We start from the raw sequence: 26159 nt of genomic DNA, 5'->3' as shown, positions 1-26159 counted from the left end.
ATTAGTACTCTCCAGAGGAGACTTTATATATTATGTTCCTTTATCGTGAGCTTTATAGCACAAAACAGACCACAGAGGATAGTTTGGGCTGAGATTGTATAAAGGGAATGTGATTGTCTTGTTTGTCAGATACAGAGCTGAACAAATCATCAAAACAAGCAGAAGCTTACAGATGTTTTGTGTTTCTCTTCGGTTCCTGCTGGTGCTCAGAATATAGAGTTTTTTTGTTTGTTTGTTTTTATCTGTTTTTTTTTTTTTTTGTTTGTGTTTTCGTCCTTTTGTTTTTGGTTTATTTTAGTTTATTTATTGCTTGTTGTATGCTTGTTTTATTTTGGTTTGGTTTATTTTGTGCTTGTTTTTTTTTTTTTTAGGTTGTTTTTTTGTTGCTTTCTTTTGTGCTTATTTTGGTTTGTTTTGGTGCATTTCTATTTTTTGTTTTATTTTGGTTTGGTTTATTTTGTGCTTGTTTTTGTGTGTTTTTTTTTTTTTGGTTAGTTTTGGTTTGTTTTGTGCATCATACATTTTTCCCTAATTTACAGAAGACACCCACTCAGTGTAACAATATTGTCAGGCATATTTACAACAAAAATCAATTCATGACATATTAAAAGACAAATTACTTACACCCCAAATACTAATGAGTTGTAATTCAACATTTTTAAAAGTTGCCACTATCCTAGGTTTTGTCGGTAAGTAGTCAGTAGTTTTGTCAGTAGTTTTTTTTTTTTTTTTTTTTTGTGCTTATTTTGGTTTGTTTTGGTGCATTTTTATTGCTTATTTTATTTTGGTTTGGTTTATTTTGTGCTTGTTTCATTTTTTTTGGTGCATATTTTGGTTTGTTTTAGTGCATTTTTTTTTTTAAGCTTGTTTTGTTTTGGTTTGATTTATACTTGCATTGTTGTTGTTTGTTTTTGTTGTGAATGCATGTGTTCGCAAAGGAGCAGAAATGTCAGAGTAGCATTAAAAGCATTGCATTTAATAGTCATATCCTAGGGATTGTTTAGCGTTAACAGTGCCAGCGGGACGTACGCGCTTACGGCTCCATTTCCTTTCTTGTTCAAGCAAACCCACGTCGCTTATTTTTCAAATCAAAAGGTGTCTGAATGAGTCACTATAACTGCTCTCAATGTTCAAGGCTGCTTGAGAGAATAGAGAAACCTTGAGCAACACATGGAATTCAAACAGCTGAATCCTGCTGCCTTTGGATTTCATACACGTCCTCAGCTTTTTTCAAGGTTTCTTCTTTTCTTAAGTAAGTAGCGGAGGATAATCCCAGCGCTCTGCATTGCAAATGGAAGCGAATGCACTGAGAGCGCAGCTGTTCAGCCGACACACCTCACCTTTGCTCAGCACGTGTTTGTTCATATTCTCCGTTCGTGTGTTTGTGGTGGCCCCCGATTGGCCCGTACCGCGGCTGACAGCCGTGCGTTGTTTGACTGTTGCCTGGCAGCGGCGGCGAGGCCGTGGACGGTTGTGTGTCAGGGTGGAGCTCGTTCAGCCTCCGTCTCTCGCACATCCGTCAGTCCCGTCCCCTTCGCCTTCGGCGCTCCTCACGGCCTCGTTCACCTCTGCCGGGCGGAGAATCTTATATTTTCTGGTGCTCCTGTGAGATTTACTGCAGCATGGGCTTTTATAAAGATGTCTTGAGAACCTTCTGAAGGCTTTTGCACTTGTGAACACTGATACCTGATAAACCTTGCGTTCGTGGAGCCTGTGAGCCGCATGAACCCAGATATCCACATAAATGTCAAGATTCAGCCGCAAAACCAAGTGTCTTGCCATATTGTTCATGTGTTTCTTTTACTGTCTCCAGGAGGGATGGGACAACCAGTAAATGAGTGAGGTGGACTAGGTGTTTTGATTATTAAAGTGGCACTTTAATGAACATGTTGACAACATGTTGTGCTTTTATGATGAGAACATTGCCTCAAAAATGGAGAAATTATTATTAGTGTATTATTTAAAAAAAAAAAAAAAAAAAAAAAAAAAAAAAAATATATATATATATATATATATATATATATATATATATATAATATATATAAATAAATAAATCACTGTCTGAATAAACACATACTTAATCACTTTAATTCATGCTTAATTTGTTGACAATAAAATACATTTTATACATTTATACATTTTAAATGTAATAATTACACTTTAAAAATGAGTTTAAACATGAATAAAACTGTTTTGAATATGTGTTTGTTTCTGCCACAGATTAAAAAATAAATATTTTAAAATATTTTAAATATTTTAAAATTCTAATTTACAGAAGACACCCACTAAATGTCATTCAGTGCAACAATCTCGTCAGGCAGAGTTACAACAAATTTTTATAATTAAAAAATAACTGCTTTCTATTTGAATATATTTTTGGATATAATTTATTTCTGTGATCAAAGCATCATTACTCCAGTCTTCAGTGTCACATGATCCTTCAGAAATCATTCTAATATGCTGATTTGCTGCTCAACAAACATTTATTTTTGTTACTGTTATTATTATTATTATTATTATTATCATCAATATTTATTAATATGAATATTTATTAATATTAATATCAGTATTATCCATTTTTACCTTTATTTTGCAAGGATGTTTTAAATTGATTATAAGTAATGATGAAGACATTTATAATGTTCAAAAAGTTTTCTGTTTCAGATGAATGCTGTTCTTCTGAACTTTCTATACATCAAAGAAACCAGAAAAAATCCTCAGCTGTTTTCAGCATAATAATAATAATAATAATAATAATAATAATAATAATAATAATAATAATAATAATAATTAATGTTTTTGGAGCAGCAAATCAGCTTATTAAAATGATTTCTGAAGGATCATGTGACTGGAGTAATGATGTTAAAAATTCAGCTTTGAAATCACAGGAATAAATATCATTTTAAAATATATTTAAATAGAAAGCAGTTATTTTAAATAGTAAAAATATTTCAGAATTTTACTTTTGTTTTTTTTTGCTGTACTTTGGATCAAATAAATGCGGGCTTGGTGAGCAGAAGAGACTTATTTTTCAAAAACTTTCGACTAATAGTGTGTGTTGTAAATGTTTTGATTAAAACACTGGTAATGATGATGTTTGAAATAAAAAATGTTTAGTTTTAGTTTAATATAGGATCTCCTTCATGCTGAGCATTGTTCGTGCAATCTGTGACCAGTCAGTTTTTAAGATGTTTTTTGTGCATCTCTACTTTCTGGATGTTCTTCGGGGGTTTGATAGAGTTACAGTGAATAGAGGAATTCTCACAGTCAAAACCCGTTTGTGTTTCCCCTTTAGAGCTGTAATGAATTGAATCATTTAATCTGTTCAGATGTTAGTGTGACATTAGTTTGGCTGGTCAGTTGTGAGTCCTGTGGGCTGATTTCTTCTCTCGTGACTGTGTGTGTGTGTGATATCTGTGCTGCTGAGGATGAGGAGTGCAGTGATGATGAAGAGGACCGGTGTGTGTCATCAGACTGCCATTAACGTTCGCTCAACCGTGGTTCAGTGAAGCCGTTGGTGAAGAGCTCTCTCTCTTCCTGCAGCTCAAACACTTGAGCAGGACGCTGTCATCTCACGGCTTCGGTCTCTGTCAGTGTTTTTACACAGAATCATTCTGCTGTGTGAATCGTCTCTACACTAGTCATATCTGAACACTAGACTCAACCGTCTGCAGACTAACACATTCACAACATGTCTCGTGTGAACTTCCTGGTTGCTGCGAGGGAAGCGATACCGAAAGTGTCTGAAAGTGTGTGGCATCTGTGGCGCTCGCAGACGTCTAGACGCTCAGATATGCTGTGCTGGTTTTACTGTAGTTTGTGGTTTTGCTCAGTCGTGCTCCACCCAGACTCACGTCACGCCTATAATTTCCATCCTCCTCTCTGTCTGTCTCGTCTACAGCACGGCAGATCGACAGAATATCACACCACCTATCGCCCGCATTCGCAGGAGTTTGGGGAAGGAGCTGCTTTGGCTAGAAATTTAACCCAGAATTGTTTCGTCTTTGTGTTTCTGTTCAATTTTAGAATTCCTTACGATGATCTGAGAAATTAGAGATTAGGGTTAGACGCCCGTCTCACACATTTTCATTGTGTTTTTGACTTGTGTTGTTTTTCTGCAGCTCTTGTCTTGAGTGTTTCTGTACAGTGATCTGATGAGTGAATCTGAGATCTGGTGTGTGTGTGTGTGTGTGTGTCACGGACTGGCTGCAGTTCAAAGGTTTTTTCAGTCCGGGTTGGTCTGACAGGCCAGGACAGAAACACTCATCATCAGCAGCAGATATCACCTCCCCTGACCCCGTCTGTGCCACATGCAAATCACACACACACACACAGAGCAGCTCAGTGTGTGTGTGCTCGTGTCAGTGTTATCATCACACGTCACACGGGTTCAGCGAGACTGTGAGACGGAATCACACACGCACATCTGTTACAGACAGTCATGATGACTGTTCAGTTTGTGAGATCAAATGTTTTTAGCTGCTTTTTGTCTTTAAGTTTGATATTTTTAGCTGCAGTTCTTAAATTAGTGAGCTGCTTGACAAAATGATCACTCAGAGATGTGGACTGCTGCTCAGAAGTTTCTAAAAGAAGTCTCTCTCTCTCTTTTTTTTTTTAAATAACCAGTGTAATGATAGTCTGTTTACACTCTAACAGACTTGGTAAGGTTTTACAGTTGAGAATAGGTCAAGTTAATGCACAGTGCATTGAAATGCATTTAGGGCCCCATGAAATCCATTTTATTTTTTTTCCAAATTCCATTTATTTCTTTTTAATGGTTAAATAAAATGCTATTAATCAAAGAGCATGTCTAATTAATTAAAACCTTGAAACCTATACAATTTCACATCAGTTTATTAAAAGTTCAACAAAAATGACATGTTTAGGACCCTATGAAATCTCTTATTTTTTTCTCACCGTGTGTTTTATTGTTATCAAATTCTGTGTTTTAGCGTGTCTGATTTTTTTTTGAATGCATATTTAAATTTATTCAAATTTATTCTTTAAATAGCCACATTAAATGTTTTAGAAATTTAAAATTTTAAATGTTCTAGTTCTCAAATGAAGGCACAAAACATTAATTTAATTTATCTTTTAATTATTAAAAATTAAGCGAACTCTATTTTTTGGCAAACAAAGGGGAGCTTACTATTAAAATTAAAACATGGAAGAAATGTTGTGTGATTATACCCTAAAAAATAATGTTTGTTTTATTTTAGCAGTAGTAGGACTTTTATTTATTTATTATCACAAAAGTGTTGATGACATGACGTTAGTTTTACTCGAATGGAATGGTCAAATTCATAAAGTGACTCTCAGAGCAGTTCTGGAGATGTCGATCATGTATTCATGTCCTCGTTTGGTGAGACGACAGACGCTGAAGTCACCGTGAGTGTCGCACACGCTTCAGTATGTGTGTAGTAAACAAAACCGTACGTCTGCTCCATTCATTCACACAGAGACACGCAGAACGTGCAGGATTCATATTTAAATGGTATTTTTGTGGCTTAATTTTTACAGATACTAGTCCATATTGCAGTTTGATTTAAGTGTAATTACCTGCTTGTGATTAATTCATCCAAACTTTGACAACTTCACTGACATTCCGCATTTCATGAGTGGATTTCACGATTCCCTCCACATTGCGGAAATCATAGGGCCCTATGCATTGAATGCATGGCCTCGCAGTGCTGGTCTGCTGTGTGGTTTGGTTTTAGTTGAACCTCCTGATCCTGCTGTGGTTTGGACAGGTCATGAGTGACAAATGAGGACAGACGGGCTGTTTCTGGACGCCGGCCATCATATGTTTGTTGATGAGGAGACGGCGGTCAGGGCGCCACTGATGCCAACGACAGTCTGTCAGTGCCAGAAGGTTTGATTTCTCTTGTGAAAAGCCACATTTTGGCCAATAAGCAGAAAATCTGCACTGCTGTTTCAGGACGACTCAATCTGAACGCTGCTGACTGCAGACAAAAGCTGCATCTGATGTGTTCGATTGGGAAATTGATCAGAATGATTGCGTTCAGACCGAGTTCATCTAAGCCGGACCTGTTGCTCTTGTGTTTTAACAGGAAGATGATGTTTTTTAGTGATTGCATTTAGTGATGCAACTAATTCTTTCGTAATGTGCCAATTTATTAATCTAGCCTAATTAATTGCACATCAGTTTGGGCTGGGAAGTTTCCTCCTAAAAGATCATTTAGTGTCGTCCTTGTGTTCAATGAGAAAAGCATTGAACAAACTGTACACCTTTTTATTCAACATTGCTTAATAATAAACGGGTATTAATTTTATTTCAAAATAAATATTTAAATATTAAATGATTAAACAATGAAATAACACTCTGAACGTGAATTAAGTAAGGGATAATCAGCGACTTGCCGTGCATTAAAGGATTTTAAATGCATGATGTGGAAATGCACGTTTGCCTCCGCAAAGTGTGTTTGAAATCCTTTAATGCGCGGCAAGCCGTTGAATATCCTGCTTATTCCATGGTCATTTACCAAGTTATAGACAAGTTACAAGTATTATTTCTCTTTGCAGAGCAATATTTGACCAATTGGGTTATTTTCGTCAGTTATGACACCATCTCTAGCATTCTGCCCGCTTCAAATCAGACACAGAGATGAAATAGTGCAGTAAGATCACATTTATTTGAATGAATTACAGCATTTATTTCAGTAAATTATCAATCGACCGAGAGAGAGAGAAAGAGAGAGATGACAGTTGTGTGTGTGCATCTCTTCAAACAACGAATTTATTAAAAAACAGCGGTTTTACCACCTTGTTGCTGAGGAATATAGTGTAGCGATCTGGTATCTAGGCTGTTTTATTAATAGGAATCGCGGGGAAGTGCTGACAACAAGTTTATGTATGTGCGCAGCGCATTGCCGTCTCTCTCTCTCTCTCTCTGTGTGTGTGTGTGTGTGTGTGTACTTGTTTTTGCTACACAAGGTTGGTAAAACCTGAAATTTTTGACATTGTGGGGACCGGCCTGAGGTCCCCATGGGTACAAAAGCTTATAAATCATACAGAATGAGTTTTTTTGAGAAAGTAAAAATGCAGAAAGTTTTCTGTAAGGGTTAGGTTTAGGGGTAGGGTTAGGGTAAGGGGATAGAAAATACAGTGTGGACAGTATACAAACCATTGCACCTATGGAGAGTCCCCACAAAGATAATAAACCAGATGTGTGTGTGTGTGTGTGTGTGTGTGTGTGTGTTTGTATCAATTAAAGCAGCACATTAATATAGAACAGTGATTAAACTGACTTGGAACTACCTGTGCATTAAACGGTTTTACTGCATACCTGCCAGCCAATCAGAATCCAGTATCCAGACATTCCATGGAATAAAGCACAATGTGCACAGGTTGGAATGAGTGAGTCACTGAATCATTCATTCAACTGATTTGTTCAAAACTGTGGATTCGTTCAGTAATGAATCACTGCTGTGTGCTGATCAGTTCTGCTGTCAAATTTTCTTTTTTTTTTTCATTTGTGAAACTTAGCATAAATAGACAATATTAACAATACTGTGTCTGAATAACACAATGTAAACATGTTGAACTGTTGCATAAATTATGTGCAGATATTGGGGAAAAGCAGCACTCTTGCTGGTGTGATATTGCTCAGATATTTTCAGCTCATATAACTGCATTCTAATAGACTTCATCAGTCAGTCAGTCAGTCATCCTGCGTCATGTTGATCCGTGTGAGATGACAGGGGTGCTGTATTAAATGCATTAATCATTTTAACAAGTTTTTTCAGTAACACTGTAGAATAGGGAACACTTATTCACTATTAACTATGACTTTTCCCTCAATAAATTCCTAACTTGCTGCTTATTAATAGTTAGTAAGGTTTTGGGTATTGGGTAGGATTAGGGATGTAGAATACGGTCATGTAGAATAAGGCATTAATATGTCCTTAATCAGTACTAATAAATGGCTAATATTCTAGTAATATGCATGCTAATAAGCAACTAGTTATGAGACCGTAAAAATAAAGCGTTACCGTTATTTCTTACAAAATGAATAGCACAATAATGGATTTAGTTTTCCTCTTGTAATTGTGTAATGCTGATGTGATCTGTTTGTGTGTGTTTGCAGCCTTACAATGCTACTGTCACCGGTGCCCGAACCACACGTGTGCCACAGACGGCCTGTGTTACGTGTCCATCACTAAATCGGGCAGCGTCACCACGCAGCAGAGCTGGTGCATCAGCGAGAACGAGCTGATCCCGCGCGACCGGCCCTTCGTCTGCGCGCCCTCCGCCAAACACGACACCGGCATCTACCCCATGTGCTGCGACACGGACTGGTGCAACAAGAACCCCGACCTCTCCTCGTTCCCAGGTCAGTGTGTGCACGAGCATGCGTGTGTTCAATAAAGCCACGTCACGCTGCGGCTCAGTGCCTCGTCTCGTCAGAAGCGTGTGATTTTGTTGAATGTGTGCTGCAGGTTTGAGCGTGAGGAGGTTGTGTTTTGTTCAGCAGCAGCAGTGTTTCAGTGTCTGAAAGCAGCTTGTTTGTTTCTCCACATGAACTCGATTCAGCTCCTGCTCTGAGTTTGAGTCCGTTATAATGTGCATTTGAGAACACAACACACACCAGCCATAGTCACTATGAAAAGCGTTTAGAAACCAGCTGTTATCAACAATACAGACGCTTTAAGAGCTCCTGCGGTTTTCATCAAAATAAAAACATGATGGTTTACAAAGGACAAAGAAATTAAGACAATTATAAATATTAATATTGTCATTTTACTGTTGTACTGCAATGTAAAATGAATTAGTTTTTCTTAAAGTTTTTTTTTACAGTAAAAATATTACAGTAGTAATATTTCTTATTGTAATATTTTATATTTATTAGTAATACTAACAATAAAAATGTATACGTGTTATTGTTATTATTATTATGATTATTTTTTGTTGTCGTTGGTACTTAATAAAAACCCAGCTAATAATATTCATTTTGAAAAATAATACACAAAACAGATAAAATAATACAATAGTAATTGTTATTTAATGGGTGGATTGAGATTTAATCAAAAAATTTTGACAGATTGTGGTTTTTTTTTATATTGCATTTTAAAACATAAATGTAAAATAAATAAATTTCTATCAATAAAAATTGCAGTTAGATTTTTTTTACTCAAATTGTGCCGCTTTAATATTCAGCAGTATAATTTCTAAAAGAACTTTCAGGGTTTCTGCAGGTTTTATGAGGGTAAATTTAAGACTTTTTAAAGACCTTTCTAAGACCAACTAAAGAAAATTTAAGGAAAAACTAAATTGAAGGGAAAACAATACAGCAATATGTTTTCTATGTATAGTTCGAGTTTTACTTTCACTTTCAAATTAGCAGCAATTCAGTGTCTAGCAGTTGTTTGTTTTTAGTTCATTTGAGTTGTTCCTCTTTTCTTCACTTTCCTTCTGTTTTAAGAAGCTTGTAAAAGTGTCGTGCGCATTTTACTTTCACTTTTAAATCAGCGGGATTAATGTAATGTAATGAACTTTTATTAACAAAATGAATAATAATACACCCTGTGCCTAATATAAAATAATAACTTACGCAAAGTTTGAGTAGGTATACAAAACTGAAAATCAGTAAACACTATGTAACGTAGAACATTTATTAGCAAAATGAATAAGAAAGACTGGAAGCACGGCATACACCTTGATGTAATATAAAATCAAAAAATCAAATACACAGTTTAAATCAGCAAACACTGTGGAACCAAATAAATATGAAACTTCCACTGTCACTTTAGATCAATGGCAGAAGTCAACAGGCTTTTCAAAATCCAAAATATTTTTAAAATAGGCGTTTTTGCATGTTGTTCTGAAACTCTTCTGCCATAGTCTCATGGTCTCGTCTCGTCTCTTCTCGTCAGTCGGCTCCACTCACTCTCTTCAGGTGAGAAATCAAATCTGGTCTGTGATGTGACTGTCGTTCAGTACACTGCATTGAGCAGCCACGCTCAGTTTTAATTGTATTGTCTGTTCTCTAACTCAACTACATGATTTTTATTACTATAAAAAAAAAAAAAAAAAAAAAAAAAAAATGTCAGGTTGTTCATCTGGTGACTGACAGATGAAGCAGCACATCTGCCGCGTATTGTTTCATGAATATTGAGCGACATAAACCACGTAGCACAGAAATTACGCTTTTACTTCACTTTAAAATGAAACGCATGACGAAACAATCCCTTACGACAATTAATGCCATGATCATATGAATTTAAGACTTGCTGCTCTCATTTAAGAGAGACTTTTTTAAGAAGTGCGGAAACCCTGACTTTGAAACTTGTTTCAGACTAAAAGTGTTAGTTCACTTAGAAATGCTGAATCTGTCATTAAACCTGTACGACTGACTAAAAACAAAAAGATACTTTGTAAATCAGTGTTTTTGTCATCATTCAGTGACAGTCAGTGAGATGTTTTGCAGACATGTGTATAATTAACGTCAATGTTCACATCCCAGTGACTCTGTGTCTTTTTATAGCATGAACTGCTTGAAGATGCTGTCATCGCGTGTATGTTTGAACATGACACTGAATGCGCGCGCTGTTATCCTGACGTCTCGTATAAACCCCAGTGCCGTCCGACAGAGAAGAACCTGAGCAAACGGTCGGTGGAGGACCTGTTCTCTCGCACACGTGTAGTTGGTGTGGTTTTGTGCTCGGGATGATTAATCTGAAGAAGCGCTGCTCTAAACACAGGAGCTTCCTGTAGAGCAGATGGCGTCTCTGTCTCTCATAACCTCTGTTTACTGTCCTCGGCCCTTCGTCTGCTTGTGGATTTTTTTAGTTTTTCATCTAATGAACTCGTCTTGTGTGGATGTCATGGAAATCCGCTCGAGATGAATCAGAGGGTGCGTGTTTGCTGTTTTCAAGAGCTCGATGTCCTGGAATGCGTCTAGACGCTGGTCTACGGGTCGTCTTAACTGAAAATTGAAATGATCGAGTTCGGAGGCTTTAGAGGAAACGCTCAGACCTGACTCATGTGCTTCTGTGAAACCAAACGCTGTGTCTGACATTACTGTGTGATCTGTGTGAAAAAACGGCATAACAAAGAGTCATTGTGTGTCTTCACTCGATACGTCACCTGAGCCGCAGAATGACGGACACACGGACTAATGTAACAACACAACTCACAACACACAAAGAGTTTGTTACATTCACTGCAACTCACTCTTCTACTCTCACAACAGACCGTTTGGGCATCAGTTCAGCTCATTGGCTGATGAGAGTCATTCACTGACCACATCTCACACACACACACACACACACGAACACACTCCCTTCATCTGATTGGCTGCTTTTATGTAACTTCGGAGTGTATGGGCAGGTTTTTTAAATTATTATTATTATTATTATAATTATTATTATTTCTGTATCTTTATTTATTTATTTGTTTGTTTGTTTGTTTGTTTCAGTTTTGTATATTTTAGTATCTAAAATTTCAAGATAAACAAGAATTGGAAATGTTGCCTTGGGAAGTAACTGCAAATGTTTTCATCTAATATTTATTTTTATATATTTTTCACCTATTATTTATTTTTATTTTATATTATACTAATATTGATTTATTTTATATTATTTTAGATTTATTTCATTTACTAAAAATGTTTTTTTTTTAATAGTAGTTTAAGAACAAACATTTGTATAAATTTATAGAATTTATAGTGGGTGTTTGTAAAATCAGTGACCCTGGACTACAAGACCAGTCATAAGTGTCAGTCTTCTGAAGATTATACGTATGAGCTGAATAAATAGTCTTTCCACTGATGTATGGTTTGTTAGGATATGACAATATTTGATCGAGAGACAACTATGTGAAAATCTGGAATCTGAGGGTGCAAAAAAATCAAAATATTGAGAGAATCACCTTTAAAGTTGTCCAGATAAAGTTCTTAGCAATGCATATTACTAATCAAAAATTAAGTTTTGATATATTTATGGTAAAATTACAAAGTCTCTACATGGAACATGATCTTTACTTAATATCCTAATGATTTTTGGCATAAAAGAAAAATTAGTAATTTTGACCCATACAGTGTATTGTTGGCTATTGCTACAAATATACCTGTGATACTTAACACTGGTTTTGTGTCCCAGGGTCACATTTAGCATCAGCTCTTCTTGTGTTTGTTTTCATAGTCTCTCACATACACGCAGCTCTGCAGAAACAATCTTAAAGATAATAGATCCTTTTAAAGCCGCAAATGACGTCCATACCTGATGAACAGATGAGTTTTATGGCTAAATGACACGTATGTGTTCGCAGACAGCTGAACTGTATTTGCTGCATTCTGTAGAGCCAAATATAGCGTTTATGTGAAAATAATGAGCTTTTTCCCTTCTGTGCATCTGGTGTTCGTGCTGTAGCAGCTGCATCAGGATGTGCTCAGATAACACAAATCTGCACAGGAAATTCTAATAACGTCATGTTTAACAAACATTACGACACCGTAACGTAGGAAAACAAATGGATAAACAGAGTACAAAATAACACTGGGTTCTCCATACACATTCAAAAGCTTTCACTGATAATAGCACTGTAAAAAGTGGAGCCGTACATTAACTATCATGAATAAAAATGTTCAGCGATGAATGTCAGAACACACAGCCTGTCAGGATAAACTACAGCCTATTATTAGACAAAACCATTACAGTAGTTCTTATTAAAAGCAGCAGTATGTCGTGTGCAGCGCAGCTCACAGCTGATCTGAAGTCAGTTCTAGTGTTGAGCGGTGTTTTGATGGCTCTTCCCACAATCAAAAGCTCCGTCTACAACACTTCTCATAAACAGATTCAAAATTGAAAACAAAATATGTATCCAAAAGAGATACATATATATCCCCATATGTATATATATCCCCATTAACACTGTTCTTAAACATTTCGTATTTTGCTTTTTTTCTTTGTTTACAAATCCCCAAAACTGTTATTTTCAGGTTTAAATAAGAGTTTTAATCTAATATTTTCAATGTGATTTTATCACATTATCTAAAAACTTTATGAAATGTAAAAAAAAATTATTTATTATTGTTTATTATTGTTATTTTAACTATCTGGCATTTAATTAAATGGAAGCTTCAAACGTTAATGAAGTTTAAAGTAGGTCTGTAAATAATTACCTAATTATTAAGTTTTGACATTTGAAGACATTTGTGACTTACTGTACTTTTTGCATTCTAATAAATTGAATTATTTTGCTTGAACGTGTCTCGTTGTATCCATGTAAAAAGATCTTAAAACACTTTAATTTCTGCAATTCAAGCCCTAAACAGGTCTTAAAGTCTCACTTGAAGTCATGGCATTAATGTTGCATATACTGCAAAAATTAGTGTCTTCCTCGGAGTTTTTGTCTTGTTTGCAAATATTTAACAACCTTAAGTCAAGATACATTTACTTGAGATGCAAAATGAACATAAGAAGTCTTGTTTTCTGAGAAACTGAACAAAAAGTGAGTTATGATTAAAACAAGGACAAAGATCTGTCAAAGAGGAAAGAAAATTACCTTACATTTAGACACCACGTGGACGTATTGTGTTGCCTTCAGTTTACTCCTGAAAAAAGGTCTTTAAAAAGTGATACATTTATGTGCTGAATGTGTTAAATAACACATTATGTGATCAGTTTTCATTGTTTTGTAAAGCACTCTTCAGGCAAGCGTCTCACGTGTTCCTCATGTTTTGTTGTCGTTCAGTGCCGACGCAGAAGCCGCCGGCGTTGGGGCCCGTAGCGTTCGCGGCCCTGATCGCGGGGCCCGTGTGTGTGGTGTGCTTCCTGATGGTCACCGTCTTCTACTACATCTGCCACAGCCGCTCGGTCATCCACCACCGCGTGCCTAACGAGGAAGACCCGTCCATGGATCACCCCTTCATCACGGTGGGAACCACGCTCAAAGACCTGATCTACGACATGACCACGTCCGGCTCCGGCTCCGGTACGGCACACAGAAAACATGCAACTACACATGATTTATATACTGTCAGAGCACTTATTCATGTTTTTAATTGGCCTTCATTTTTTGGTTTAAGTTTTAGTGCTTTTATAATTATTTTTTAATTGTTTAAAAAAAAAAAAATCATTTTAAGATTTTAAGTAATTTTTTGTGTGATATTTTATTTTATTTTTTTAGTGGTTTAGTACTTAAACTTTTAACTTTAGTCATTTTTATGCGCATTTTAGCCTGTTTTATATGTATTAAATATACTATATTTAGCTTTTTTTATTTAAAATTTAGTTTTAGTAGTTTTAGTACTTAATGTTATGTATGTAGTCAATTAACTAAATTGTTAAAATGTTGACTTTTTTTAATCTAATATTTATTTTTTATTCAACTTTAGCTTTATTTTAGGTTTTTTTTAATTTTTTAAAGTTGCAGTAATTAAGTTTTGTAATTTTTAATTATTTTTTTGTCATTTTATTTAGTTTTATTATTATTATTTCGTTTTATATGTATCTATATAATTTTTTTTTATTCATTTTAGTTTTACTTTGTTATATTAGCACATCAAGTTAAAGTAAATAAAAACTAAAAACAAAAAATGTTGCCTAGATGAAATAAAATAATTGTATATTTCATTTTAGTTATTTCAAGTAATAAGTTTCATGTTTTTAGTTTTATTGAGCTATAATAGCCCTGAACATCACTGCTGTAACTGTGCACGGACAGTGACCTTTTGTCTTGTAGCGTAGAGTTGGCACGATCTGTGTTTCAGGCGTGGAGTCTCGTCTTTACGCCCGTGTCTGGTTAACAAGAACCGTTTCAGGAGATTCCTGTTATTCTTGCTTCATTTACACGCTTTTCATTTCATATAATGATGTGTTTGCCTTGGTGAGCACCTGCGCTCTATTGTGCGTGTTTGTGTTTGCGTCTGCGCGTCTGCTCGTCTCTTTGTTGTGTAGTTTGTGGATCTCCTTCCTTTTGTGTGTGAGTTTGTGTTTCTACAGCATCATGGCACGACAGGCACCATTAAACACCAGACGACACTGGCTGCCAGTGTAAAGTGCTACTTATCTCACTGGCACGTCTTCAAGACGTTAAAAGTACAGGGTGTGTTCACACCAACACCAGTGTTTGGCATGAAAATTTGTTTTTTATTTACATGTACGATTTATCTGTTCAGACCCATGCAAAAAAACAAAAAAAACAAAACAGCAGTCAGGCTGAATGAAAATATTCAAAAGTTCACTCCTTGATAGAAGATGGTGCTAATTTAATTTAACAGAAATATGCTATAAACAAGGTGCAGTTAACTTGAAATTTAAACAGTTTTTTTGTAACATTTATAAGGTTACATTTCTTAGCTGTGCATTTAATGCAACAAGTAACAATGAGCAATACATTTGTTACAGTAATTGTTCATCTTTGTAAATGTTAGTTAATAAAAAATACAGATGTTCATGTCAACTCAAGTCCATTAAATAACTTTAACATATTTACCTTTTGACTTTAATAATACATTAGTAAATGTTGGAACCAGCATTAACTAAGATTAAAGGAGAAGTCCACATCCAAAACAAAGATTCACAGATAATGTACTCACCCCCTTGTCATCCAAGATGTTCATGTCTTTCTTTCTTCAGTCGTAAAGAAATTATGTTTTTTTGAGGAAAACATTTCAGCATTTTTCTCCATATAATGGACTGATATGGTGCCCCGAGTTTGAACTTCCAAAATGCAGTTTAAATGCAGCTTCAAACGATCACAAATGCGGTTGTAAACGATCCCAGCCGAGGAAGAAGGGTCTTATCTAGCGAAACAGTCAGTTATTTTCATACAAAATAATACAATTTAAATACTTTTAATGTCAAACACTCGTCTTGTCTTTCTCTCCCTGAACTCTGTGTATTCTGGTTCAAGACAGTTAGTGTATGTCGAAAAACTCCAATCGTATTTTCTCCCTCAACTTCAAAAATCATTTCAAAATCATCCTACATCGCTGCAGAAGTACAGACACAGTGTTTGCAAAGTGAACATGCAAAGAAGATCAAACACCCTTAACAAAAAAGGTAAAACAGTGATATAGGACGATTTTGAAGTTGAGGGAGAACATGAGATGGGAGTTTTTCCACATTCACTAACTGACATGAACCGCAACAAAAACAGTCCAGACAGAGTAAGAAAGACGAGCGTTTGACATTAAAAAAGTATCTAAATTGTATTATTTGTATGACAATAAGTGATCATTTCACTAGATAAGACCCTTCTTCCTTGGCTGGGATCATTTAGAGCCTTTGAAGCTGCATTTAAACTACATTTTGGAAGTTCAAACTCGGGGCACCATATCAGTCCATTATATGGAGAAAAATGCTGAAATGTTTTCCTCAAAAAACATAATTTCTTTAAGACTGAAGAAAGAAAGACATGAACATCTTGGATGACAAGGGGGTGACTACATTATCTGTGAATCTTTGTTTTGGAAATGGACTAACTAATAGTAACAAATGGAGCCTTATTGTAAAGCGTTACCTTTTTTATGGTTTCTGATGGTTTATGTATAAAGTTGACTTACGATGCAGTACGATGTAAAAGAGGTTTGAGGCATGCAGATGTTTGAGTTACAAATTAAATTCTAATTTATTTGCAACAAATTTTCATACCTCATGCTCGTGTTTGAGGACTTGAATTATGATGCAGTCTTCACACCGCACGTATGAGCCGCGTGAGAGAAGTAGCTCATCTGCACTCACATCAGTCCTATAGTCTGTATCAGACGCATGTAAACTGTAGCCAGAGCCAAACAAACACACAAAGGTCACGCACTCCAGATATCTTGACTGTGTCTTGTGTTCGGTGAAGAAAAAACACGTCCAGCCAACATGAGAATCTCCTCAAAGATATCAGCCTTCCTACAGGTTCTTTTGTCTGTTTTAAGGGTGATTTTACATGTATAGCAACACACAGTCATTGTGCCAAACAAACAGAGATGTTTGGATCGGTGTGTTTACACGCTTTGTGAAGTCGACCTGCGAATGACGTGTTTCTACACGTTAAACCTGCGTAATGTGACGCACTTCTGGGAACACAATGCACACAGTTACTTACTTTGTACATCAAAGTTTTTTAACATATTGTGATTATTAAAAAAGGGTTATATAACCTTCTTAGGCATTAAATTATAGAAAACTGTTTAACGCTGCTCTGTGAGTGAATTGTCATCATTTACTCACCTTCATGTGACATGAAGATATTTTTAAATTCTCTGATCTTTTTTGTACCTCCACTGAAAGTCCATTCCGCTTAAACATGAAGTTCGTAAAGTGATTCAAATGAATCAAGTGCTTTAATCCAAGTGTTTACACTTTTTATGATGAACGGATTTAATTTAGACTTTTATGCACATATAAACAGAAGCTCAGATGTGTTTATTTGACATATAAGAACAAACCTCATGATTTAGAATCGTGACTTTTAGTGGTAGAACCGAAATTACTCAGGTCTTATTAAAAAATATCTTGATTTGTGCTTCAAAGATCAATGAAAGAAAAGATGGATGGTAGAATTTTCATTTTTGGGTGAATGTGCATTTTTATTGGGTTGGAAAGACATTTCACTGGCATATATTTATCATCTACAATTTAAATTAAGTCAAATTTAGAAATATTTTTACTATTTAAAATAACAGTTTTCTATGTGAATATCTGTTGAACTGTAATTTATTTCTGTGATGCGCAGCTGAATTTTCAGCATCATTACTCCAGTCTTCAGTGTCACATGATCCTTCAGAAATCATTCTAATATGCTGATTTGCTGCTCAAAAATACATTTATTATTATTATTATTATTATTAAGGATTTTTTTCCTGGTTTCTTTGAATAGAAAGTTCAAAAGAACAGCATTCATCTGAAATAGAAATCTTTTTGAACATTATAAATGTCTTTATCATTACTTTTAATCAATTTAAAACATCCTTGCTAAATCAAAGTATTAATTTCTAGTTTATAGAAGTTTTTCAAGTTTTTTTTCGAGTTGGTATAGTGTATAATGTTACAAAATCTTTTTATTTCAGATAAATACTTTGGATCTTTCATCAAAGAATTCTGAAAAAAAAAAACAGTTTTAAATATTGATAATAATAATAAAAAAAATGTTTCTTGAACAGCAAATCAGCATATTAGAACATTTCTTAAGGGTCATGTGACACTGAAGACTGGAGTAATGATGCTGAAAATTCAGCTGTGCATCACACAAATAAATTACAGTTTAAAATAGATTCAAATAGAAAGCAGTTATTTTAAATAGTAAAAATATTTCACAATTTTACTGCTTCTGCTGTATTTTGAATCGAACAAATGCAGGCTTGCTAAGCAGAACAGAATTCTTTAAAAACATTAAAAATCTTCCTGTTCAAAAACATTTGACTGGTAGTGTGTGGTAAAAGATCTTTAAAAGATCTGTGATCTTTAATATTATTTTTGATTTATTATCAAATCCCACTTATGAATGTGCAAATGTTCATAATCAATAAGTTTGTTTAAATGGCATGTAATGGATCTCAGCTGGAGGTGTGTGTGATTTGGCAGGATTTAGATTTGTTTGACCCTGATCGAACATGTTTCTACAGGACGTGACTGCACGCTTTAATAACTTGAGTTGACATTTAGGAAACAGATTGCTGCTGCAGGACGCTTCAAAAAAGGAAGTGTGACGTCTGTCGTAATGACAGCGCTGTAATGCCTCCTGACGCCTTCACATAAATGACACAATTCACATTTGAAGACGCCCTCTTTTTTTCCATTAGACAGCCTGTTTTCTCCAAGTTCTGCTGTTTCTTGATGCGTTTAGTCTGTCTGGTGTCTTCTAGGCGTCTCTGGTCTGCAGGAGTGAGTCACGTATCGTGCACACATCGCTCTGTCGGTTCGATCTCGTGTCGGTCTCTGCCGTTCTCCGTCTCTCCGACTGACCTTGCCGTCTCTGTCTTCGGCAAATTGAATCAGTGGTTGGAAGCATATATATAAGTGAGAAGGTCAGTTGATGTTCGGCCCACACGTTCTCCCCCGGCTCGCCTGTTTTCATTATTTCCAGAGCGTTTGGAGGCCGGTGTGAATGTCAGATATGACAGTACAGACTCTGAGACTCCTGTGTGTCCACAACCATACTCAAAACCTCCCAGTGAATCTGTCAGATGCTCCAGATCATTATTTGTGACCCTGGAGCACAAAACCAGTCTTAAGTATCACCGGTATATTTGTAGCAATAATAGCCAACAATACACTGTATGGGTCAAAATGATCAATTTTTCTTTTATGCCAAAAATCATTAGGATATTAAGCAAAGATCATGTTCCATGAAGATATTTTGTAAATTTGTGAATATATCAAAACCTAATTTTTGATTAGTAATATGCATTGCTAAGAACTTCATTTGGACAACTTTAAAGATTTTTTTGCATCCTCAGATTCCAGATTTTCAAATAGTTGTATTTCGGCCAAATATTGTCCTATCCTAACAAACCATACATCAATGAAAAGCTGATTTATTTCAGATGATGTAGAAATATCAGTTTCAAAAAATTGATCCTCATGACCCTTATGGTTTTGTGGTCCAAGGTCACATTTTGGGATGTTTAAAAATATTTTAAAGGTTGGCATAACTATAAAAATGTCAATTCTTCATCATATTTGTACAGATTTGTAAGGTTGTATTAATTTGCATGAGTATTCCAGGTCTAGAAATCACACTCTTAAAAAGAAGACGCCTCATATTCCCAGGTTTTCACTTTTAAATCTGATTTTAAGGCTGGACTCTGCAGATAAACAGAGTAAAATATGAACAAACCTTTAGAATATAAAGAGGAGTAAAACTGTGAAGTTTGCTGTATGTAAGAGAACAAACTCTTTATGGAGTTGGATTGTAATTGAAATCTACAGACGTAAATAGACTAAAATAACTTTTCTGTCAACAAAATGAAGTTGTTTTTCTAATAAACACCTCGCAAACATGTCAGATATTCCAGCGCAAACACACTGTGAAAGGTACCGTGTGTACAGGCTTTACTGTGGTTATGTTGTCATGACGACAAAGATATAACTTGTAACACAGGCAGCTTATTCTATATAAACACACGGCTATTAGGAGTTAATCAGCGTTGTGTCCCGTTGATTTAAAGGAGAAGTCCACTTCTAGAACAACGATGTACAGATAATGTACTCATACATGTACCCCTTGTCATCCAAGATGTTTATGTCTTTCTTTTTTCAGTCGTAAAGAAATAGTTTTTTGAGGGAAAACATTTCAGGATTTTTCATTTCAGGACTTCATTGATGACCCGATTTTGAACTTCCAAATTTTAGTTTAAATGCAGCTTCAAAGGCTCTAAATGATCCCAGCCGCGGAAGAAGGGTCTTATCTAGCGAAAAGATGAGTCAAATTTTTTTAAACAAATTGATAATTTATATACTTTTTAACCTCAAATGCTCGTCTTGTTTCGTCTCTGTGATGCGCATGCGTAGTCTGTGTAATCCGGGTCAATACAGTTAGGGTATGTCGAAAAACTCTTCAATGTCAAAATCGTCCTACATCACTGTTTAATCATATTTTTGTTAAGGGTGTTTGATCTTCTTTACACATTCACTTTGTAAACACTGGGTGGGTACTTCTGCAGCGATGTAGGATGATTTTGAAGTTGGGCAAGAAAACAAGGTGCGAGTTTTTCAACATACCTTAACTGTCTGAAATGTATTGAACCTGAAAAAAAACTGTTCACGCAGACTTAGACATCCCTTACAAAAAATAAGTTTATAGTATGCTTCTATTAAACTAAAAGTAGGATAGTATACTTTCAGTCTACTTTTAATGTACTTCTCAGAAATGTCCTTTATGTACTTCCCAGAACTATATTTAAAATGACATTTAAGTATTCATTACTGATACTTAGGAAAAAGTCTAAGCATATTTGGGCAGTATTGTTCTCAGAGAATCCATGTTTTCATTGTTATGACGGTAGAGGGCGCTGTTACGCATCTTCTGTACAGAATTTCCAAAACACAAGCGAAGAAGAAACCGAAACAACGGATGCAACAGACTCTCAATCTTTGAGGTGTTGATCGACTCCATCTACGTTATGATTATCCAATTCATAGTCTTTTTTCAGCTTATTGTTCAAAGTATTGTCTATTCATGTCTTTTTTATTATTATTTATGAAACTTACCAACGTTCAGGTGTTTAAAAAGAATGTTTTTGAGGGTACAAAGTGAGGTTACTCAAGCTAGAGTAACATGTTTCTGTTTACAAGCAGATGCCCTGTTCTTTCTTTTGATGATTTGTATGTTCAGATATTCATATAACAATATATATACAAACTACTATCTAATAGGGACATAGTAGTATACTCAAAGTATGATGTAAAGTTTACTTAAAGAAATGAGTATACTTGCAGTATAAAGCTACTAAACTAGTAGTTTACTGAGACTATACTTCAAAGTGTACTAAAAATGCATAAAAAAGTATTTAATTAGTAAACTATTAGTATACCTATAAGTTCACTTTTAGTATAGTTGCAGTACAAGCCAAAACAGATACAAAATAGTTATGTACTCAAAGTTTACTACTGTTACACTTAAAGTATACTTAAACGTATACTATTATATACCAGAAAGTGGGCCAATTTAGTCCCAATGAGTTTTGAAATAGTACACTTACAAGCACTGCTAGTACACTGACATTTGTACACTTTCTAGATAAAGTATACTTAATAATACACTTAAAATTTACTTATGTATACTTAATAAAATAAACTTGAAGTATACTTTTTGGTAAGGGAAGACGAGCGTTTGAGGTTAAAAACTATATAAATTGTTACTTTGTTTTGAAAATGACAGATCGTTTCGCTAGATAAGACCCTTCTTCCTCAGCTGGGATCATTTAAACTGCATTTTGGAAGTTAAAACTTGGGGGCACCATTGAAGTCCATTATATGGAGAATATTCCTGGAACGTTTTCCTCAAGAAACATAATTTCTTATCGACTGAAGAAAGAAAGACATGAACATCTTGGATGACAAGGGGCTGAGTAAATGATCTGTAACTTTTCGTTCTGGAAGTGGACTTCTCCTTTAACTCTTGCGTTCACTCGGTATCTGAGGATCTGCTGGATCGTGAGCTTCCATTGGTGTATCTGCCGTGAGCTGCGCTCCGATTGGCTCTCGCTGACCCGTCCGCTGTCTCCATGGCTTCCCAGCATTCCCGCACAGAAGACACCCTGTGTTTGCTCCTAATGGCTGCGTGTCTATTTCTGACGTGTCGCTGAAGGGGTTTAGTGTGAAATGACTCACTGTGATGTTACTAGAGGACACAAATCTCTGGACGGGGCGCAGAGGTTAAACTGCTCTTGATTTATCAGTCCACACGCACACCAGCTTGACTTTACCTGTTTGATTGTTTTCTGTGCAAAATGATCTCTGATTGACACGCAGCTCTCATTCTTAGCGGATTGCATCACGTTTGATGTGTTTTTCTGGACGTCGGCGGTTGTTGTAAGTGGTTCTATCATACACAAGAGTTCAGAAACTGGTTAGGAGTGTCATCCACTGAACATCAGGACACTGATGACTCGATTAGCGCATGATGGTGGATTGAGATCCACTCGTCCTGATGTGAGATTGCCTCTCAGATCTGTCTGAGTTTACAGTACGGATGTGATGATGAGGTCCGCTGATGGGAAATATCCTGCTCTTCCGAGCGCTCTGTTTTTCGTTCAGTGCTGTGAATGAATTCATTCTTCAGCATTAATTCATTTGATTTCCTCCCATGACATCTGATCCAAAGTTTGTTTTTACACGTGTCAAACCGTTTTCCCATGGAGCGGCACATTCAGCAGTCAGCACTGACATTATGTTCTAGCTTTTTATTTAATACGAGAACATCATGTTATATAACAAAAAAATATATAATTTTAAATACACTGCTGTTCAAAAGTTTGGGGTCAGTAAATTTTTGAAAGAAATTAATACTTGGAGCAAAGACGCATTAAATTGATCAAAACTGACGGTAAAGCCATTTTTAATGTGACAGAAGATTTCCATGTCAAATAAATGCTGTTCTTTTGAACTTTCTATTCATCTGTGAATCCTGAAAAATAAAATGCATGATGGTTTCCACAAAAATATTGTGCAATACAACTGTTTACAACATTGCTAATAATCATAAATGTTTCTTGAGCAGCAAATCAGCATATTAGAATGATTTCTGAAGGATCATGTGACACTGGAGACTGGAGTAATGATGCTGAAAATTCAACTGCACATCACAGAAATAAATTACGGTTTAACAGATATTTAAACACATTTAAACAGATATTTTTAAATTGTAATAATTTTCACAGTTTTATTGTTTTTACAGTATTTTTAATCAAATAAATGCAGTCTTGGTTTAATTAAAAACTTTAATTAAAAACTCTTACTCGCCCTAAATTTGAGTTGTTTTTTTTTTTTTCTTCACCAATTGACAATAAACTAGATTTTTTTTGCTTTATTAACCCTTACCAAAAAGAAGTTTACTTCAAGTTTATTCTATTAAGTATACTTAAGTAAAGATCAAGTATATTTTTAGGTATACTTTATGTAGTAAGCGTACAAATATCAGTGTACTAGTAGTATACTTTTAAGTGTACTATTTCAATACTCATTGGGACTAAATTGGCCCACTTTCTAGTATATAATAGTATACTTTAGTATACTTTAGGTATAACAGTAGTAAACTTTGAGTACACAGTTAGTTTACATATATGTTTTCAGTTTGTACTGCAACTATACTAAAAGTGAATGTATAGGTATACTAATAGTTTACTAATTAAGTACATTTTTATGCATTTTTAGTACACTTTGAAGTATAGTCTCAGTAAACACTTGAATGTGGGTAAGTTTCATTTAAAAAATAAATAAATAACATTTTGAACAAAAAGCTAAAAAAAAAAAAAGGACTATTCATAATTAAAAGGTAGTTGGAGTTGATCAACACCCCAAAGCTTGACAGTCATCGTTACCTCTTCATGGGTCACATTTTATTCTGCAACGTTACACGTTACAAACATCGGTTGTTTCGGTTTCTTCTTCACTTTTGGATATTTTGGAAGTTCTGTAAAGACGTTGTGTAATAGCGCCCCGAGCGTATAACAGTAAAAACACAGATTCTCAGAGCACAAGTACAGCTCAAATATATTTACATTTTTTTATTTTTTTTTTTATAAGTCATAAGTCAAGTATACTTAAATGTCATTTTAGAAGTACATCCAAAGTAGACTGAAAGCATATTTCCTAGTTTTAGTTTAAAAGAAGTATACTAATAACACACTTGAATAAACTTCGTTTTTGTAAGGGAATGTCACGTTGATATTTATGATGTCTGTAGCACAAACTCTGTAGAACAGAACTTTACTTTTTTCCCCCTGTATGCTTTTCGTTTTAATATTCACCGACTGTTTCATTGGCAAGCTCAATCTGTGTGGACGTTGTGTAACTACAGTGGTTTCTCTTCTCTTTCTGTTTCTCTCTCTGGTTCAGGTCTTCCTCTGCTGGTGCAGCGGACCATCGCCAGGACCATCATCCTGCAGGAGAGCATCGGGAAGGGCCGCTTCGGGGAGGTGTGGAGGGGCAAGTGGAGAGGAGAGGAGGTGGCCGTCAAGATCTTCTCCTCCAGAGAGGAGCGCTCCTGGTTTCGGGAGGCCGAGATCTACCAGACCGTGATGCTTCGGCACGAGAACATCCTCGGCTTCATCGCCGCAGACAACAAAGGTCAGCAGACCGCGACCGCACGATATATCAGCTCTAATCAAGCCGATTTTCATTCATTGTTTTGCATTTTCAGTGTTGCACACGGGTAAAGCTTAAGCAGTTGGTTATGCATACACAAATTTATATTTATATCTAATTAGTTTTTGTTGTGCATATAATTGCTGATTCCTGATTATTTTGACCATTTTATTGCAGCTACCATTTTGTTGTGCTAGTGTTGCGACGTTCAGTTTATTTATGCAGTTGCTCACAGTATATTTAATATTCGTTGTACAGCTGCACTGTTTAATTATAAGTAATATGTTTGCAAAATGCATTAATAAGTTCATTAAGCTTGTGCAAAACAATCACTTCTGCAAAAGTTTGTACTATTTTCTGCTTTTTTTGATGAATAATTTATTTTTGTTCACTAAAATGTTTTTTAAAAAATAGCTGAAAGCTTTTTAGTATGAACAATACATATGTTTTATTAAATGATTAATATCATCATTGTACATATGATGGTTTCATTGCCCTTAGTATTTTATGAAGAGTTGCAAAAACAGATAACTCTGCTTTCCAATTCATCTCAAACTGCAGTTGGGTTATTTTGATATAAAGTAAAAATAAACTAAAAAAATCCAGCTAACTGTCACAATAAAACACAATAACAAACATAATAAAAAACATGATTTTTGGGAAAGAAAAAGGAGGTGGGAAACTGAGTTAATTAACTGTTTTTGCAAATAAACTCTTCATATATTCCAGAAATAAGGTAATAATAATAAACAATCACAATTAATGACAAGGCTGTTCAATAAATGCATCAGTTTCAAGGTCCATTTAATAAATCTGAAGATTCATATTTATCGGCCAATATATCAGTGATTGGCTTTCGGTTATAAACAATTATCAATTGTCACAACCTCCATGTCGGTGCATCTGTACTTGGTTATGCCTCATTTTACTGTGATTGCATATGTAGCTCCACCTGTAAAGACCAAGAAGTGAACTGAATCAAATCAAATCCAAATAAATCAGTAAATTTGCTTTGCCTGACATTTTTCCCATCAGACACATCCATTTCACTGCTGACAGCTGATGTGGAGAAAATGAATATTTCTGCATGTCCTGATGTGATTGTCTCTGTTCTCGCTCTCAGACAACGGCACGTGGACGCAGCTGTGGCTGGTGTCGGACTACCACGAGCACGGCTCTCTGTTCGACTATCTGAACCGCTACACGGTGACGGTGGAGGGCATGATCAAGCTGTCTCTGTCCACGGCCAGCGGTCTGGCTCACCTGCACATGGAGATCGTGGGAACTCAAGGTACGTGTTCGTTCGGCCGCGACGCTCACGGACGCCCCGTTGTTTTGGGAAAACTCGTGTTGGTATGGTTTTGAAACGCTAAAAAACTACCAGAGAACGCTCCT

The 26159-nt window shown here is 35.5% G+C and overlaps 1 protein-coding gene across 1 annotated transcript in view; it reads left to right on the top strand.

The window, feature by feature from the left end:
- tgfbr1b (transforming growth factor, beta receptor 1 b) overlaps positions 1 to 26159 on the top strand; it is a 63096-nt gene that overhangs the window by 17224 nt on the left and 19713 nt on the right. The window contains exons 2-5 of the mRNA XM_051098208.1: positions 8108 to 8353; positions 13714 to 13953; positions 24516 to 24746; positions 25888 to 26055. Coding sequence (XP_050954165.1) covers positions 8108 to 8353; positions 13714 to 13953; positions 24516 to 24746; positions 25888 to 26055 — 885 coding nt within the window. The remainder of the gene's footprint in view (positions 1 to 8107; positions 8354 to 13713; positions 13954 to 24515; positions 24747 to 25887; positions 26056 to 26159) is intronic.

Source organism: Labeo rohita, chromosome 24 (genome assembly GCF_022985175.1).
Source record: "Labeo rohita strain BAU-BD-2019 chromosome 24, IGBB_LRoh.1.0, whole genome shotgun sequence".
Lineage (NCBI taxonomy): Eukaryota > Metazoa > Chordata > Actinopteri > Cypriniformes > Cyprinidae > Labeo > Labeo rohita.
The sequence above is the reverse complement of the archived record's forward strand: the minus strand, read 5'-3'. Positions and strand labels throughout refer to the sequence as shown.